This window comes from Actinia tenebrosa, unplaced genomic scaffold (assembly GCF_029948245.1).
Source record: "Actinia tenebrosa isolate PJP-AT-01 unplaced genomic scaffold, QUT_ActTen_1.0 PGA_scaffold5__44_contigs__length_20552954, whole genome shotgun sequence".
NCBI classification, from domain to species: domain Eukaryota; kingdom Metazoa; phylum Cnidaria; class Anthozoa; order Actiniaria; family Actiniidae; genus Actinia; species Actinia tenebrosa.
This window is the reverse complement of record NW_028292582.1, coordinates 16,710,884-16,731,384: the sequence shown is the minus strand read 5'-3', so window position 1 is coordinate 16,731,384 and position 20,501 is coordinate 16,710,884. Positions and strand designations below refer to the sequence as shown.

The 20,501-nt window shown below is 35.6% G+C and overlaps 3 protein-coding genes across 4 annotated transcripts; 2 read left to right on the top strand and 1 right to left on the bottom strand.

Moving 5' to 3' along the window:
* Positions 1–9,475: 9,475 nt before the first annotated feature.
* Positions 9,476–11,232, bottom strand: LOC148906741 (uncharacterized). Its single transcript, XM_089038479.1, has 4 exons — positions 10,950–11,232; positions 10,831–10,869; positions 10,276–10,339; positions 9,476–9,965 (listed from the first exon to the last, which is right to left on the bottom strand). The coding sequence occupies exons 1-4, from the start codon at positions 11,148–11,150 to the stop codon at positions 9,817–9,819; spliced, it is 453 nt and encodes a 150-aa protein (XP_088894605.1). The 5' UTR covers positions 11,151–11,232; the 3' UTR covers positions 9,476–9,816.
* A 1,031-nt stretch (positions 11,233–12,263) lies between these two features.
* LOC148906740 (uncharacterized) lies at positions 12,264–14,063 on the top strand. Of its 2 annotated transcripts, none has more exons than XM_089038478.1 (4): positions 12,264–12,596; positions 13,126–13,306; positions 13,440–13,669; positions 13,895–14,063. In XM_089038478.1, the coding sequence occupies exons 1-4, from the start codon at positions 12,511–12,513 to the stop codon at positions 14,049–14,051; spliced, it is 654 nt and encodes a 217-aa protein (XP_088894604.1). In that variant the 5' UTR covers positions 12,264–12,510; the 3' UTR covers positions 14,052–14,063. The 2 variants fall into 2 exon arrangements, with proteins under 2 accessions (XP_088894604.1, XP_088894603.1); XM_089038477.1 differs by having other exon boundaries at positions 13,889–14,063.
* Positions 14,064–15,584: 1,521 nt separating this feature from the next.
* On the top strand, positions 15,585–17,880 carry LOC148906739 (uncharacterized). Its single transcript, XM_089038262.1, has 2 exons — positions 15,585–15,863; positions 17,341–17,880. The coding sequence occupies exons 1-2, from the start codon at positions 15,627–15,629 to the stop codon at positions 17,797–17,799; spliced, it is 696 nt and encodes a 231-aa protein (XP_088894388.1). The 5' UTR covers positions 15,585–15,626; the 3' UTR covers positions 17,800–17,880.
* The last annotated feature ends 2,621 nt before the right edge of the window (positions 17,881–20,501 follow it).

Below are 20,501 nucleotides of genomic sequence, written 5' to 3'. Positions count from 1 at the left end.
ATACTTGTATTTCCATTCCTAAAAACTATTAAATGCGTATATAATGGGGTTTACGCTCAACCATATTCTAAGTCAGTCAGTTAGTATAGTTAAAAATCATATCTAGCGACCTTTATTAGCGATACACATGAGACTGATACAAATTCAAGGTCATAAATTAATTCAAACTAGTAGTGGATAATTTAAACCATATCTTAGTGAATTGATACGAAAGAATTCGTGCTTTCATGGTGGAAATTAATACATAAATAATTTTGTAATCTCTATATACCTTTTGTGCAAGATACAACTGAATAAGTACATCGTTCGAATACATCTGACAAAAAAAAGTAATGATTTCGTGACACGAGTGTGGTCTTGAAATATCTCTGAGTTGAACGGTAGGTACTGAGATGTTAGCCAGCTAAGAATCTCAAACGTTTACCACAGGCTGTTTCCTCTTATTTTTGAATGTTTGAAAAATGATTCAGTACAGCATTTTAATTATAAATCAAAATTCAATAACCTAAAAAAATTCTAATTTCCGTGGATCAAATATTTATCGAAGTATCTATATAGATACCCGGCACCCGGGAACCAATACACGGGGCTTTTTGATTATTTTTGAAAAAAATCATCAAATAAACAGATCGGTAAGAGCATGATACCAAAAGCACTCATTTCTTGACCCTCTTGTATCACATTCTCAAGATTCACTTTTCCATTCCCATAACGGTGATGAATGCATTCAGGACCTACCACTCTCTTGTACTCCATCGCCAGCTATATTCTAATCCCATGCGTTGGTTGAATATCGTCCGTAAGAGCATGATACCAAATGCACTCATTTCTTGACCCTCTTGTATCACACTCTCAAGATTCATTCTCTATTCCCATAACAGTAATGAATGCATTCATGACCAACCACTCTCTTGTACTCGATCCCCAGCTATATTCCAATCCCATACATTGGTTGAATATCGTCCGTAAGAGCATGATACCAAATGCACTCATTTCTTGACCCTCTTGTATCACACTCTCAAGATTCATTCTCTATTCCCATAACAGTAATGAATGCATTCATGACCAACCACTCTCTTGTACTCCATCGCCAACTATATTCCAATTCCATACATTGGTTGAATGTCGTCGGTAAGAGCATGATACCAAATGCACTCATTTCTTGACCCTCTTGTATCACATTCTCAAGATTCACTTTTCCATTCCCATAACGGTGATGAATGCATTCAGGACTTACCACTCTCTTCGTACTCCATCGCCAGCTATATTCCAATCCCATGCGTTGGTTGAATATCGTCCGTAAGAGCATGATACCAAATGCACTCATTTCTTGACCCTCTTGTATCACACTCTCAAGATTCATTCTCTATTCCCATAACAGTAATGAATGCATTCATGACCAACCACTCTCTTGTACTCGATCCCCAGCTATATTCCAATCCCATACATTGTTTGAATATCGTCCGTAAGAGCATGATACCAAATGCACTCATTTCTTGACCCTCTTGTATCACACTCTCAAGATTCATTCTCTATTCCCATAACAGTAATGAATGCATTCATGACCAACCACTCTCTTGTACTCGATCCCCAGCTATATTCCAATCCCATACGTTGGTTGAATATCGTCCGTAAGAGCATGATACCAAATGCACTCATTTCTTGACCCTCTTGTATCACGCTCTTAAGATTCATTCTATATTCCCATAACAGTACTGAATGCATTCAGGACCTACCACTCTCTTGTACTCCATCGCCAGCTATATTCCAATCCCATACATTGGTTGAATGTCGTCGGTAAGAGCATGATACCAAATGCACTCATTTCTTGACCCTCTTGTATCACACTCTCAAGATTCACTTTTCCATTCCCATAACGGTACTGAATGCATGCAGGACCTACCACTCTCTTGTACTCCATCGCCAGCTATATTCCAATCCCATGCGTTGGTTGAATATCGTCCGTAAGAGCATCATACCAAATGCACTCATTTCTTGACCCTCTTGTATCACACTCTCAAGATTCATTCCCCATTCCCAGATAACGGTAATGAATGCAATCATGAGTGGGCTCAAAATCTACCACTCTCTTGTACTCCATCGCCAGCTATATTCCAATCCCATACATTGGTTGAATGTCGTCGGTAAGAGCATGATACCAAATGCACTCATTTCTTGACCCTCTTGTATCACACTCTCAAGATTCATTCCCCCTTCCCATAACAGTAATGAATGCATTCATGAGCAACCACTCTCTTGTACTCGATCGTCAGCTGTATTCCAATCCTACGAGCGCGGCTACCTCTGGAAGTGGTGGTAGGGAGCGCAAGTTTGGAAAATATAAGAGACTAGGAGAAAAAGTGGGAGAAGGATTGGATCGGAAAATATGAGATACTAGTACCTCAGCCATATGTCATATATATCACATGTGAGTAGCGTCTATTCAATTATTAGTCTTGCCCATTATTCTAAATTCCAGTACATTACAATTAAATCTATAAGTTAGTTTATAGATACACTTGATTGCAGAAACGTTGAAGTATACATTTATACAAATATCTAATGAGATGCATAATGCAAAATAACCATTTTCAACGCTTAAAACCAACTGATTTATAATCATTAGACATGAAAAAATATTTTGACAGTCATTGAATGAAACAAACAATAAATAAAGCGATTTTTCGGTTTTGCATATCATTAAATATACTGAATAAATTAGATATTTGAATAAATGTATACTGCAACGTTTCTGTAATCGAGTGTAAATTTGTATCTCCGCACGCCCTTGTAATATTCTCTATTTACATGACAATCTTCTTAGACTACATTCACGAATCCTTAGCCGGTAGAGCAGAGCATTGGTTGTGCTGTTTTTGCTTACAACGTCAGGACAAATACTTTTTCCAGCACTCTTTTTTTACAATGTCTTTTCAGAGACTTTTATGCATAGAATAACTTCAAAACGCTTTACATGATAGACTCTAGCTTACCACAGAATCAAGCATGTGTGTTTGAAGGCCACCTTATAATAATAGCTCTTTATTAATTAAGAAGACGAACGTCCTTAATGACAAATTGACTAACTAAACTAATTATATATGTAAAAATTATGATAAAATATAATTAATGATAGAGTGCTCACACTAAATCCATGAAACAAATACTAATTTTTAGCACTAAATAGAAATATTAAACAATAGAAAACAAAGGATTCTGTATGAAATAGTACTAATTAGTACTATTTAATGTTCACGGTTTTAGTGCATGCACTCTACAGCAAAAATTAAATTATTAAATACTTATCTAAAAAGGCATTTATTTAAGAAAACTTTCTTAAAACGCTCAGTTTTTGATGGGAGAATAAAACTATGTACTCTATCTCTTAAAGTGCTTATAAGCCTTTAGACAATATTTTCAGAATTGATTTTTTAAATAGTGAATAGTTGATTGTGAAAATAATTCGTCATTTGAATGTTGGGTCTTTGAGATACAGAGGTTAATATTCCCAATATGTTAATGACCATAACGTAAAATAAGGGATCATTTAATATACAGCATTGCACTCGTTCTGGAATACAGTATTTTAAAAGCATCACCCTTTTACTTGTGACTCACGTAAAGGTTCTTACAAATTTGTTTTCAAAAAATGTCCAGCATTCAATAACTAAATAACAAAATAACTCAAATCCCTTATGTTATGTCAAAGCCATTAACATATTGGAAATATAAATCTTCGTATCTCAAAGACCGGACATTCAAATGACGAATTATTTTCACAATCAACTATTCACTATTTAAAAAATCAATTCTGAAAATATTGCGTAAAGGCTTATAAGCACTTTAAAACCCTGGTCCTCTTGGGTGGAAGCAGATGGAAAAGAGGGTGATTAGGCCGAGTTACTTTATCCCATAATCTTAAATCTGATTTTTCAATTATGTCTTTCACTGGAACCGTATTCTTAATATAACCAAACTTAAAATCCCTATTCTGCAAAATATCTATTTTATATAAATATTTAGAGTAACAAGAGTACAAACACTTTTAGTGTGTAACATAAATACCACTAAATATTGCTAAATTATGCTAATCCTATTTTTTTCTATTGTTTAATTAGCATTATTTACTACTAAATACTGCAAAGTGTTGCACACTTTTAGTGTTTGTACTCTAGAACAGCCCCAAACTGAACTGGCATAGGTGAATAGAGACATAATGATAGATTGGAAAAGGTGATGGAGGCAGTCCAAACTATAACCATATTTCTTACAAATCCTCAGTATATACATTCTCTTCCCTGCCTTTTTAGTAATATATACAGTATGAGTGGCCGTGTTGTATCAGATATACAACCACGAGGCGTAGCCGAGTGATTGTATATCTGATACAACAAGGCCACTCATACTGTATATGACTTATCAAACGTCTAGGTTAGTTCCTTTGTGTTTCACTAAAATTTTCAAAATTAAAGTGAGTTTGGCCAAGAAAATCCAACTTAAAGTTTATGCAAATGAACACAGTTTTGTATCAGATGTACAACACTCTTCACGGTCGTGATTTCTGTTGTGTTTTCCTCATGAATTATTAATGAATTTGATAAAGTCAGTTATCAAATTGGATGTCACAATTGGTAGGGTTACTATGAAAATGAACACCCAAAAGTTTAATGTGTTACTTGTTCAATACGTATGGAATTAGGAATAGGTGCCACAGCTTTGCCCTTGACAACAAGTTCTTTAGTCTTAGATAAATTAATATCCATTAAATTATCCTGAGCCAACTTCTTAATGGAGTCTACCTCTTGGATAGAACAATCATTATTACCAATCCTAAAGGTACTTAAAGTTAAATCATCTGTGTTTTTAACCAAAATAGAGTTAGAATTAGTAATAGGTTTGATGTCATTCAGCATAACTGAAAAGAGCACGGGACCCAAAATTGTTCCTTGGGGAACACATTTATTTATAGATACAAAAGGAGTAAATATACCGTCACTAATGACTCTCTGTTGTCTATGAGTAAGAAATTCCACTACCCAGTTTAATATATATGGGCTAATAGGCAATTGTCTAAACTTATTCAGTAAGATAAAGTGATTCACTGAATCAAAGGCTTGCGAGAAATCAAAGGCAAAAACCCTTACACTATCAGCCATTCCATCCAACCTTTTCATCCACATATGTTGGCACTGCAATAGTGCCAATGTGGTATTACAACCTTGTTTATAAGCAAACTATTTCTATTTCTATGATTGGTCTAATCTCTAAGTTATAAATTATACGTTCAAAGAGTCTGATAATAATGTCAGTCAAAGATATTGGATGCAGTTGATTGATAGTCTGAAGTGGAGATTCTTTAGGTATAGGAGTTATGCTAGCAACTTTCCATGTCAGTGGGACTGATTGAGCTTCAATAGATAGGTTGAATAAGTGAGTAATAACTGGAGCCAGTTCTAGTGCAAATTCTTTCCAGAACCAGTACTGAATACAATCCGGACCTGAGGCTGTTTTTTAACACTTGATAGGAACTTGAATGTGGTAGATTCATCAACAGGCATTCTTGTATGTTCCGTAATTTCCAATAAAATAGGAGTTTTATATTTAGTATCTGTGTTAATTCCTTGAAAAAAAGTATTTATATCTTCCAGACAGAAGATTGAACTAAGTGGGACATCCTTTGCCTCTCTACCAGTGGTAATGTGTACTGTCTTCCACCACTGCTTAGTAGTGGATCCATGCTTCTCATTTTTGCTTTTGACGGAGTTGATCTAATCTGATTTTCAATTATGAGTTCACTTATCCTTGGCAGAGGTGAGTTTGCTTCAACAATCATACCTTTCTGGGAAAAACCTTTGTCTTTTCTTTAACAGATACTTCACAAGAGGTGTAATAAATACAGGATCATTCGATGACATCTTAACCCTTTTCATGGGGAAACAGATTTCAATCGCAGGGCATACTACAGAATAAAAATGAGAAACTGCATTGTTTAATAAGTCTCTTCCAAATAGCTCACTCCTCCAGTCAATTCCTTTCAGGAACTCAATCATTGCTAGTTTGCAGTGTGGTCGAGTAACCCGAAATTCAACCCATTTTCTTGTGGCTTTGGTCTTTTTTTTGGGATGAACCACCACACACTTGTGATCAGTGTTAATCGATCAGGCTATGCATCTTACAGATCCAAAGTCTAGTGGTGCATTAGTTAGGAAAACTTCCAGAATTATGCTGCCACTAGTTGGTTTCTTGACGAGTTGAGAACCACCTCCAATCCTTTCTTTTCTGTCTTTAGTTATAAGATTAAAACCACGTGGAGAGACCAGGTTCTTGTCAAAACGGTCGTGTAGCCACGTCTCGGACATAAAAGAAAGATCTATTTGGTGACTGGATAGATCTCCTTGAAGAGCTTGAACAGCTCCAGGTTCATTGTCTCCTTCGGTGTCATTGCCTTTAGTTACTATTATTGGCTTTCTTTTCTGGCAGAAAGCCGAAAAGTTTGTTTCGTGTGCCTTTTACGAGGCCTTGAAAGTAAACTACTTCTAGAAAGAGGTAAACTGCTTCTATTATATCTAAGTTCTAATTTCTATAAAGTTCTTATACAAGACACAAGTATCCAGGACAAGCTTCGACGTATAACAGCTGACAGTAAATAATGAAGGCTCATGATATAGGGAACCGATAATTGGTCCCTTTTTCCGCACATATCATGATAAAGAACATGATATGGACCACTTTTATACCTCTCACGCTTTGACAACAGTAGCTCGAGTGAAACGAAGAGTGACCTTTGTCTTAATTTACTGTTAAATACTAAATAGTGTGGTATAATTTATAATTTATTTTTTTAAATATTATGAGCCCATCTAAGTCCACTTCTCAAATACACACAGACGTTTAGAGTGCTCTGCTGTCCTTGTATTGTATTGCAATTGTAACGCAAAAAATGGATTACCTCAAGATGTATTTTGTAGACTCAGTCTTACCAGCTCCACTCTCACCTAAAGAGAAGTAAAACAGTCAAAATTAGGATCAATGTGTCTATCTGGGATATCGTATACGATCTCATGACATCGTACACGATCTCATATCCAACACGTTCATTCTGATCGTACACGATCAGTTTCGTTGTGTGTAAATAATCGTACACGATCAGCTTTGATATCGTACACGATGACGTGGTTGGTTACATTTACAATCGTACACGATTCAGCTTTGATATCGTACACGATCGGTTTCATTGCGCGTAAATAATCGTACACGATTCAGCTTTGATATCGTACACGATCAGTTTCGTTGGTTACATTTACAATCGTACACGATTCAGCTTGGATATCGTACACGTTTCGGGATAAATAAATTTAGGGCTCCCAAACGCGCATGACTATGGATATAACATCACTGGTGACGTAATGATAATGATCATTCATCCATAAATACCGGACATAGATGGGAAAAGCGATAAATATTGGATAACACATGGAAAAGGAAAAGGGACTAAAGGGATAAAACATAGATGGGACTAAAGGAATAAAACATAGATGGGACTAGAGGGATGAAACATAGATGGGACTAAAGGGATGAAACATAGACGGGAGTAAAGGGATGAAACATAGACGGGACTAGAGGGATGAAACATAGACGGGACTAAAGGGATGAAACATAGATGGGACTAAAGGGATGAAACATAGACGGGACTAAAGGAATAAAACATAGATGGGACTAGAGGGATGAAACATAGATGGGACTAAAGGGATGAAACATAGACGGGACTAGAGGGATGAAACATAGACGGGAGTAAAGGGATGAAACATAGACGGGACTAAAGGGATAAAACATAGATGAGACTAGAGGGATGAAACATAGATGGGACTAGAGGGATGAAACATAGATGGGACTAGAGGAATAAAACATAGACGGGACTAAAGGGATGAAACATAGACGGGACTAAAGGGATGAAACATAGATGGGACTAAAGGAATAAAACATAGATGGGACTAAAGGAATAAAACATAGACGGGACTGAAGGGATAAAACATAGATGGGACTAGAGTGATGAAACATAGATGGGACTAGAGGAATAAAACATAGACGGGACTAAAGGGATAAAACATAGATGGGACTAGAGGGATGAAACATAGATGGGACTAGAGGGATGAAACATAGATGGGACTAGAGGAATAAAACATAGACGGGACTAAAGGGATGAAACATAGACGGGAGTAAAGGGATGAAACATAGATGGGACTAAAGGGATAAAACATAGATGGGACTAAAGGAATAAAACATAGACGGGACTAAAGGGATAAAACATAGATGGGACTAGAGGGATAAAACATAGATGGGACTAAAGGGATGAAACATAGACGGGACTAAAGGGATGAAACATAGATGGGACTAAAGGGATAAATACCGGATGAGACATAGCTTATTGAAGAAAGTTACCATAAAGAGTTTTATTTTGCCAATTGCTAATCCTTTCAAGTTGATTTAATTCACCATATACTGTTCATACCTTTACATGCCATGTCTTTTATGTATTTCTGTTGTTTCATATGACAAATACTAATCTACCAGTACCTTTTATGTGATGAGGTACACCTATTAAAGACATTCTACATACACAGTTTCAGCAAGGCAGCTTGCTTATCAGTGAGTTAAGTGATAAGTATGTTGTACTTTTGCTACAATCTAGTTTTCCATAATGCAAAAAAAAAAAAAAAGAAGCTTTTTAGGCCGCCATAGAACTTTAACAAATATATAATACGTTGATGACCTTTGATTTTCCTTTCTTACTGACTTTTGTTTGTTTGTCTGAAAACGCGTCCCACAAACTCCCGCCAATATTTAACAATATTTGTCTTAAAACACAATATTTGTCTTAAAACACAATATTTGTCTTAAACACAACAACGATTGAAGAATAGGACGTTTGCATGATGGCGTCATTTGACTCCCACTACCATAATGCTTCGCGAATTTTCTTTCTTATTCAAATTTGTATTTCCCTATGAGAATAGTAATACAACAGGTGCTGATTAACTGAATAAAAGAAAGTGTGCAAGGGAGTCTGGTAGTAGAGGTCAGTGACATTACAGTGATTGCCATATGACCGTGAAAGAAAATAGACCCTTTAGTTTGTAATAGTTGATAAAGAACAAAAGAAAATCATTGGTTTAGAGTCTACTACTAACTATTAGTTTGCCTATTCTTTCACGATCATATGAAAATCACTCTATCATGCAAACGTCCTATTGGAAGCCGCAATATAAACTTTTGTCAAGAGAATATGAACTAAGAGAAGGAATCCCCGTGCCCCATCATGTGCACACTTTGATACTATTTTTAGAATCTATTCTAAAAATATCATCCAATGATATCATTTATTTGATCGTTTGATTTTCTGCACGCGCATAGTACGCGTGCGCTCTACGCTGTTTGCTGATGCTTTTCTTATGTTCAAATGTTCAAACCTGCCCTAAGATGACGATGTAGGTCCGAAGCTTCGGAAAATAAATGCAAATTTACTCCAGAAAGTTGAACATACTACTACTTCAATTTTCTGTCGCATTTGCCAAGCTTTCGACGTGCACATTCATATTCAGGGCAGAGTCGAAGTAACGGAAAACCCCAAAAACGTAAGCAAACAGCGAAGAGCGTGCGCAGTAAATGCGCATGCAGAAAAACAAATGGTTTAAAAATAGCATCAAACTATGCACATGATGGTTACAAGGCTATATAGGGGGAATTCCTTCTCTTAGTTCATTTTCTCTTGCTTTTGTGTTATCCTTCTTCTACTGCATTTTTTTTAAATTTTTTAGTCTATTTCTCTAAGGTTGTATTCTTCGGTTTCTTTCTCTCCTTTTCATTAAGTCTTCGCCGTTGCCGCTTCAAGGCTTTCTTCTGAGTCTGCCACCTTTTTTTCGCTTCCTCTTGTTTCTGATCATTATTCCGCTCACGTATTTCTTCAACTGGTCATAGCACAGAAAAAAATGTAAGAACATGCCGTTGTGTATTAATAAATGATTGAAAGAACTTATGAATAAATGAATGAGTGAATGAATGAATGGGCGAATGAATGAATGGGCGAATGAATGAATGAATGGATGAATAAATGGATGAATGAATGCATGGATGAATGGATGAATGAATGAATGCATGCATGCATGCATGGATGCATGGATACATGGATGGATGGATGGATGAATGGATGGATGAATCAATCAATCAATCAATGAGTGAGTGAATGAATGGACGGACGGACTGTAATGCATGGCTTACCATCATTGATGACCGTGGATTCATCTCCCTTATCTGTTGGAGGCATTGTTCCTTTGAATACAATCTAAGAGAAAAAAAGAAAAGACGGGAAGTATCATAGGTGAAATAGAAACGAGGAAAAGTTAACACACAAAGTCAAACCCACTCAAAAAAAAAACCTGCTACCCTCTCCATCACGAGGCGATGTTTACACATCTAGCCTCCAGGTCCGGGTATCAAGCGCACAGTAAAAATCCCGTCCAAAAAAAAAAAAAAACCCTGCTACCCTCTCCATCACGAGGCGATGTTTACACATCTAGCCTCCAGGTCCGGGTATCAAGCGCACAGTAAAAATCCCGTCAAAAAAAACCTGCTACCCTCTCCATCACGAGGCGATGTTTACACATCTAGCCTCCAGGTCCGGGTATCAAGCGCACAGTGAAAACCTGCTGGCCTTCTCATGTTTATTGAAAAAAGCAAACCCACTTTTCCCTAACAGTTAAACGTACGATATCTCACCTCAACTTCATAAGTACATACATGTACAATTTAATATCCATGCATATATGTACTTACCTCTTCCTGACCAAAAATATTTGTCATCTCCTGCTTGTTCTATAAAAGAAGCAGCATCGATGATCGATTAATTGAATACTAGAGCAGCAAGTACTGACAAACAAACGTAATTTTCTTACCAACTCTACTATTCTTAAAATTTGGTCTTGTCGTTCAATGGTTTGTCCAGGGCGCACAATGTTTTTATCAAATGTCTCTATTACAAAGTAGAGAGGGTTCTCTTCTTGACTTCCCAGCCAGTCATACACTTCCTGAAGAGACATAATTACAAACCTCACTTTCAGTATTATTAGATTGTACACCATTAATCCGTGAAACATTTACTACTTATTTAGCGCATTGTAATATTTAGTTATCAACAAACTAAGAATTCACTGACGCATAAACCTTATAAACAGCTTTATAAAACAACTGTTTTAATTTGTTTGTTTTGATGGTTGTGAGCGCATGCTTTTTTTGCGCACGCGCGCGCAACTTCCGTTGTTAGGTTATTGCAAATGAATTGTATTTTATAAAATAAATAAATAAATAAAAAACTTGCTTGCTGTGCTGTATAAAGTTATGATACACTTTGGGGATTTGCAGAACAGGAAAGAAGTGTTAGGAGAAGCACGACGCGTGTTTTATATTCCTGCAAGATAGGCTGAGTTTTGTTGTTTGTCCAGCTCAAACGATAACATCCATATTTGAGATCAAATACTGCCGTTGATACGCTTTACTTTTGAAATGGGTAGACATTAGGCCAAACTTAAAGAGGTCTATACATATTTAGTTTTGTTTCACGGATTAATGACATGCGCTCTCATGATAATGAATCATATCTATATACGCAAATCACATGAAAATGACTGTCGTTATAGTACGCTTCAGTGCATGGTACAAAACTCCCAGTATGTTTTATATCACAATACGTATGCATAGAAAGGCAGTCGTCTTATATTTTTTTTTTTTTTTTAAGTGAAAAATTTTGATTGAGCTTGTCTCAGCCCTCATAAACATATTAAGCAGTCATTCAGCGCGCGCGTTATATATATCTCAAATATTATACTATACTAAATATTATATTATACTAAATTATGCTGCCTTACCTTGCAGGAAGATTGCTTTCCATTCTAAGAAAAGGAAAGGTAGCTATTATGAGCGCCAGCATGGCTTCTGAGGAGTCATTTTGCGTGAAATGGATGTCTTGTACTCTTCCCGCGTTGTCCAGATCCGACATTCTGCTTCGGCGCGGCACAGCACAAAATCTCATATCACGCGCTCGAAGCACAACAAACTTTCTCTTCAGTGCTCGGTTATTTCTTCTCGTATTTTGAGCATTTCTGACTCGAAGTTGTTGTTCGAATTCTTCCGCAGTTTGATCGACGTCAGAGCCGATATCGGACATGATGGTAGAGTATTTGCAACCTTAACTTGGACTTTGATCACAGTTTGAAAGGCGTGTCAAATACGATAAGTAACGTCAGTTTGTCGAACGGAAGCTAATACAAAGGAGTATTCATGACGTTTTCCTGGTCGGTGTGATATAATATTAAACCACTTATCTTTTCAGCTATCCGCGTTCTTTCCAGATTATTCAATTTACGTGTTCATTTGATTTTTCACAGGATTGTCTTAAATATTTCTTAAAAACCTTTCAGTAAAAGCTGAAAACTTCAGTTCTTAATTCGCCTACTTTAAATGATGGATTCGGAAGACGCTAGATGGATTTACCATGACTGCATCATAACAGACAGGACCCACTTTTATTTACTTTGTGAAGTCTGGTATGTTATCGCAAGTTTATTACAGCTGTACTTTTTTTCCCGTTTATCGGATCTAGCCTTATGAACGCCCTTTTTAAGTAGATCACACTTAAAAATTAAGTTTGGAGCAAACTATATCAAGTTTAGGTGTTATTATTTATTTATTTGCGTTTCGATTGTTTTTTACACTGGGTGCGTTTCTAGCAGGAAAATTTAAACCAGCTTAAAGAAAAAATCCGGAAATGCCAATGGTAACAATAGAGAAGCAATTCTAAGCTAGTTTAATTTGATTGATAGTCGAGCGTTTACACGGTAAAAAGAGCGATAAAAGTCGCAAAATTCAGGAAATTACACTTAAGTTAAGCAACCATAACTTGGCCTACCGAAATCAATTACCAATCAAATCACGCTAGTTGACAGCTCACTGTTAAAATGTTTATTATGCTACACTTTATTATGCTTCACTTTTGCCTCTAGTTGGCTGTGCTGAAGTAGTGTGTCGTTTTAAAGTTTACATAAATCATTCTTAACCCACTTATGCTCTATTCAGGTGTGAAAGTGTCTTGCATATGCGGAACTGCAGTCAGCGAGCCGACAAGTGCGCAGTACAAGGCTGTACCTACATTGGTACTAGGCAGAAGCTCAAACTCCACTCCATTTCTTCTCTGGGCCACCACAATGTTCTTCTTCGTGGTTTGAATAATACGCTTATGTCGGCCATAATGAACCAGGTGAGTAGTGTAAATCCTTTACGCCACGCTGAAGAAAGATTAAACTAAAAATTTCCAGTATGCGATTTTATTTTGCTGAACTAAAAAAACAGTCGGTAATGACAATGGCATGTTGTTCTTTTTTTAATTTCAGCCCAACAAAATCCGTAATCATTTAAAAGAAAATATCATAGAAGCATGGGCCTACACTTGGGAAATAAGTGACCATGCAAGCCTGGAAAGATCCAAAAGGGAAGGAATTCCCGTTACCAGCAACGAATTGATTAGAGAAGGAAAAAAATGGAGATTTCTATTTTATGTAGGAAAGGGAAGGTTATACCTTCAGCTGTTATCATCGTATGAGCCAATCAATGCTCGAATCACGTAAGTAATAAACGCTATTAGTATTACACCACATTTTTTCCATCCATCCATCCATCCATCCATCCATCCATCCATCCATCCATCCATCCATCCATCCATCCATCCATCCATCCATCCATCCATCCATCCATCCCTCCATCCCACCGTCCGTCCGTCCGTCCATCCATCCATTGACCCATACACTAATTCATTTGCTCATTGACTTTTATATTTTCTAAGTTGCAGACTCACCTGCAACGACGACGTTCAGCTGATAAATAATGGCAGTATTTGTCATGTAAAAGAAGGAAAGATGGTGGGAAGATGTGTGCCAAGCACCCTTCCAGATGGCGTCCTAATTTTCAGGGTCGATATACAATTAGTCGAATATATTAAAGTTTAATTCATGGTTAAATTTTGATTTCTTAATCCTCATTATGCCAAACATTTTCTTATGGATATATTTCAACGTTAATTTCATAATGGGTTTACAAAAAGAAGACGGACTCCGTCAATTCCCCCTATCAGCACCACCTTCTCCTGTAAGTTATAAGACACCAGAAGAGAAAAGAAAATTTACACAGCTTTACAGATTATGGGCGTTATGGTTATCGATCGATCGTGTGAGTTTTTTGATGGAAGTTCAACTATAGTGTGGTATGCACAGTAACATTTCTGCGTATATTTACAGTTATCAGTGTATTAAGGAACGATATATAGTATGCCAGCAAACAATAAAACAATTTCTTTCAACAGAGTATTTTATTGTAATACTTTACAATAAAATACTCTGTTGAATGAAACGAAAACATAATTGGAGTTATTCTCGTGAATGACAAATAGATATGAAAATAACAATACAAAAAGAAAAAACGAGCTGCTTGCACTTTTTACTTATAACATGATGAAATTATCGTTAACTGTCGAGGTTCAATAATATTGAACCAATAATATTTTTGTTGTTGTTGTTACTTTCTCTATCCTACGCTGTAACAAGATACGGACGCTTGTCAGTGGTTTTGTTTTCTTTAACTTTTCGGGTAATCGCGTAATATACTTTGTAACTTATTGATGCAAATATTTTTACTCTATAACTTCAAACGAGTTTTAAAAAGCGTAAAAATATTCTTGGTACATTCAACTTAGTACCCTCGACTCTCGACTCCAAAATGTCATTCAGAGCAAAGAAATTAAATCTTGTCATCGATAATCGATCTCATTTGTATGGCATAAATACACTTCCGGTTACTTGATATGTGCTTTATACAAAAATTGAAATAGGATCATCGAGGTATCTGTTTTCACGTCTTTTTCTATCTTTAAAAGCAAAACTTTCGCCATCAGCTCTGACAATAGTATCAAAGTTATTATGAATCTATTCGAGTTGTGTAACCTTTGGATAAGCCATGCCTAGATATTATTGACTGGTTAATTCAAATGAGGATAATCCATACACTGTAATGTCAGTCATGCAATATACATATGGAACTCAACGCTAGAGAGAACGAGCATGTGGATGGATATCTGTGGTAGGTTTTTAATCCTTAAGTTATGTTAGACCTCTGTTGTTTAGTCATGCATTCCATAAAATAAAAGGTAAAAATTAATTGATATAATTAAGTTTTTTATACTAAAAAGAAAAAAAATTACATCGGAAAGATTGGCCTATATGAGTAAAATCATCCTACTATTAAGGCTCAGTAAAATGACGTTCTCCATCAACGAAGAAGACTCGTCATGTTTTATTTACTTAAGGTCTCTTTTTGAGCTACTTAAATGTATCTATTCTATCTGTCGATATAGAATCTATCATTTTTGTCATTGATTTTTCAACTATTTTATGAAGTATTCATAATTTTGATACAGTAAAAAGAGGGAAAAAATAACCAAATGCGATCCATTTCTCTATTAATTTCACCCTAGGAAATGTAGATTATGTTAGAAGAAAATAAGTCTACGAACTAATAGCTTTTGGGAGATGTTTCCAAGAACAAAAATGACTATCCTAACGAAGCTTCTATACTTCTGGTCGGTTGAAGAATCACAGAAACGAACAGCGGTCATGTTGGGTGTAACTCCACATTTCATTGGCCGGGTTTTCAAGGCATTGAGAAGTGTGTGCTCGCTGGATCTCGTAAGGAGACCAATTTACCCGTTTGGAGGTCCAAACACCGTTTGCAAGTGTGATGAAAGTAAATTTAATCACAAATCTAAGGTAAGCGGCAAGGGGAATGTTTGGTGCTTAATAATTAAACGACAGCTTTTTAACATTCACATAAAAAATTAAGGCCCAATAAAGTAACATCACATTTCTGAGCTTATAAACATAAAAGATAAGGGGAGTTATAACTTAAGATCTAGCAAAGGTTTATTACTTGCCACATATAAACGCAAGACCAGGAAAACAATGGGGCGGCATATGTCCCTCCAGAAAACCTGAATAATTATGGTAAGTTTGGTGTTAAGTATGCAGCTGTCACAAGCTGGAATGATTTACCACATAATATAAAAACCAGTTCAACGCATAAAGTCTTTAAAAATAAGCTTTAAAATCATCTGTTGCTTTAGAATTTTGATTCTATTTAGGTTTTGCTTCAATGTAACTTTATTTCCTACCTTAATTTAGTTCAAACTTCACTTTATTTTATATATTGAACAATAGTAAATCGGACTTTAACCTAGTTTTAATTAGTTTAATTATAATTCCGGATACTAAGGAATGTTCTTCCTCTATGTCAAGTGAAATCTGCAAACAAGTAGTTAATTAATTTCCTGGGATTACATGAGTAATGTTAGCATAAGCCACGTTTTACGGAACAAGTGCGCCTTGTGCGTATTGCGCGTGGATTATTGTAATACATGAGGAATGCAGACTCAAGCATAAATAGAGCTTTTTAAGTCAATTTAGTCAGTATAGCAAGAGAACTTGGAAGAGCGTCGAACCACAGAGTCAAGACAAAGAACTCGCGTCGTTAGAAGACAGAGAGCTGTAATCTCGTTCTCGTTTTGTACTGATTTGTGATGTACTAAGCTGAGTTGTGAATAAACTCTTTTGCCAACACACTTGCAATCTGTTTAGTGATTTGAGCGCCTTGCCGCCGGTTACATATAGTTTCAAGGTGCATAAATATTTTCTTTAATCCTTTTGGGTTGTTTTCTTCTGGTCCTCTCAGTTTTTTTAATAAATATGTAAAGTATAAAATTCTCATTCTGTGAAATAAAAAAACCTTGAAACCTTGAAACCTTGCACCCGTTCTCTGGACCTTCGCGCCATTAAAGGCGTTAGTTTGTTTAAGTGCCATCTTAAAACCCACCTTTTCAAATCAGCATTTTGATATTTTTTTGGGGTTTCTTTTTAAATCCTCTGTCTATCTCTAACTATATATATATATATATTAGAGGTGGCATATTTTATTTTCAGTATATATTAATGTATACTTATTCATTTTATTTGTAGATAGTTTTAAAAATAGGTACATATATTATTAATGTAATGCGCGCATAATAAGTGATTAAATTACTATTATTATTATTATTATTATTATTATCATTATTATTAACAATAATTATTATTAACGCAAGCAATGGTTTTCCGGAAAGTCTTCTGTAAACACCTACCCCCCCCCCCCCCCCCCCCCCCCCCCACAATTTGTAAACATATTTCTAAGCCCATTTTTATTAATAATGTATAGGCACAGCGGGGAAGACGAAGCCAGCAAGATACTTGGGTTTTTGGTATAATAACCACTGAAAAATCGCCTTGCCGGGGATATTTCCAAGTCGTCGAGAAGAGGAATAGGGCAACCTTGATGCCAATTTTTCGAACGGTGTTGATGCCTAATAGTGAACTGCACACTGACGACAGTGCAGTGTACTGCAACTTAAGACAGTATGCGCCCAACATTATATGCCACAGGGTGGTGACTCATGCTGATAATTTTGTGGACCCTATAACGGGAGTACACACACAAGAGATTGAATCGGCATGGAACCGTCTGAAAACCAAAATAAAAACCAGGAAGGGTATAAGACCCAGTAACCTGCAAAGCTTTTTGGACGAACAAATGTGGAGAGATTTTAGAGGCGAAGATATCCCTTTTCAAAACTTTGCCTCAATGATTCCCCTCTACTACATAAACCATCCCCAATAGAGGGAAAACAACATAACCGTGAAACTTTAGTAATAATAAATAGCACAATATCATGCAAATTCCTTTGTTTTCTGTTGCTTAAGTAGCATTATTTTGTACTATTTAGTAATTTTAGTGTTTCACGGAACGATTGTTTTCACTCTGGTATAAAAAACTAGCCATATATTAAAGATGATTTTCAAACTATTATTATATTCTTATTGTACTTCTATTTATGATTATGTAACTTGTTCATGTATTACCTCTTCCATTGTAAGGTGTTTGTGAATTAATTATTAAACTATTATTATCATATTAAACTATTAAACATTATATTCACTAATAAGGATATGGAAAATATGTCAATTATGTCCTCTGAGGTATTTCATCGTAATTTTCAGTCCAATACTAAATATCGATATAGCAAAAGTTCCAGTGTAATTTACACGAATTAATTTTTTTTAAATTTATCAAACAAACATTCTTAACATCAAGAAAATAACGCGTAGAATTTTTTGTAACTCCATTAAAAATTCTATAATTTTCCAAAAAGGAAGCTTACTCAATTACTGTTTACTCAAACTAGGTTGACTGCCTACGTACTTTTTGGGGAAAAAATAAACTTTTTTAAAAATTTCGATTTTCAGAATTGAAATTTAATGCTTCCAAATCTGGAAAGAGAAATTGGGTGTCCCGGGCTCGTTTTTGAGATAATAAGCATTTAATGGGAAGTGATCAGACAAGAATTAAGATTGATAATATAATAGTTATAATTGTTAACGGTGGACATATCTTAACTTTTTCACCGGTCAATTTTCACATCTATTCATTATTGAGATGTTTTTAAGCTATTATTGAAGTTATGTTTTGAAACTAGCTCATGAGATAAAAAAGGACTGCAGTTCCATAGTCCGGCTAGCTTTGTAATGGAAATATATTCTGTGTTTTCGTTTCAATTGAGAATTCGAGAGTTCTAAAATTGTTGACCTTACATTTTAGACTATTTACTGGACGGAATTCCAAATGCGTTGCTTAGGAGGTCTGCACTATGTATGTATTGATTCTGTTTCTTTTCAACCCGGGGGGGGGGGGGGGGGGTAAACACAAAGCTCGAATCACGGTAGTTATAACTGACCAATCAGAGCCATCTATTTTATACTTCGATAGCGTAAAAAAAAAAAAAAAAAAAACAATGGCGGAGAGAATTGAGAAAGCAAGTGTGAAATGCTATAGGTATTTTACTAATAGGGGACTGGTCATTTATTACAGGGAGGGGTGGGCTGGTACAAATGGGAAGGGGCCATACCTTTTTGTTCAACCAAAAATGAGGGGCTGCATGAAATTATGCAAACATTTTTGGGGGTCATTTTTGGGGGTCATTTTCATGGGTTTTTAGTCAACTATTTCAGCTTTGATATGATGATGATGATGATGATGATGATGTTTACGACTACCATTATGATTAGGTTTATGATTAAAGATTTAATAATTGTTTTGTATAGGTGCAAACAGTTATTCTTTTGGAATACAGTTTTATTTATATTATCATTTATTATCTTATGGTATAGATAGGTTTTACTATAATAGTATTTTGTTTAAACTCTTTTTAGTTATATATTCTTATAGTTATATTGTAATCTAGGATGTATGTTTTTTTAGAGTGAAATAAAGATTATTATTATTATTATTATTATCATTATTATTATTAAAAGAACTCGCCTCCAATTTTGAAAACTTTCAAACATCACTCGTACCTATAAAAGTCTGAATTGTACTCATTTTTTCCTATAAAAATAATGCACAACGGAAAATAATGAAAATAAATATCTTCTCATAGTTTAGGTAATCTAACTATGTTTTTCCGATATTCCAATAGAATAAGAAAGCACAACAAAACGTTGAAGACAATAAAAATAATTGTTTTGCTAATTATAATTGAAAGAATAAAAAATGATTGTCGATAAGGTAGAGCGGTACGTTTTAACAGTTGTAATGATCATAACTTGATCTTGGTAGGGTTGATTAAGAGTCGATTGGCACAACACAACGATGCAACGGATAGTAAGTCATTCAAATGTTTACCTACATGTCCTGTCTATATCCTCGTTGGAGATTGGCCGTTCATATAGACGTTACATAACGGCGGCCCTAATATAGAGCGCTGTGGGACTCCATGTATTAAAAATCTCATGTTGTATGCTGTCAAAAGTCTTGCTCAGATCTAGTAGTAGCGCAGCGGTCAACTTGTGTTCGTCAATTGCTTTGCATAACTTGCTAGGGAATAATACTAGTATTATTCAGAACTAGTACTCTTCAGTCGTTCTTTTGTTCGTTTGTTCAGTCGTCCCGTTTGTTCGTTTGTTCGTTCTTTTGTGTGTTTGAATGTTTTGTTCATTTATTTGTTTATTAACTTTAATAAGAACTAAAAAGCAAACCTCTATAACTAACGAGACAGGCATAATAATCATAATGCGATCATGTAAAGGGAATTGGGGTCTTACTAGCAGAACAGCACTTCCTAGCAGAACAGCTTACCAAGTATGTATAAGGAGATATGTTTGACGAGATATGAAGTCAAAAACGACAAGAAACCTGTGAGAAGTTTATGTGTATTTAGTGCGACATTCGAATTTGTCTGATTGGATAACATACAAAAATGCATTGGGTTTCCGAGTGCGAAGAATAAAAATAAATATAAGCTATGTTCGTAAAGGTATGAACAG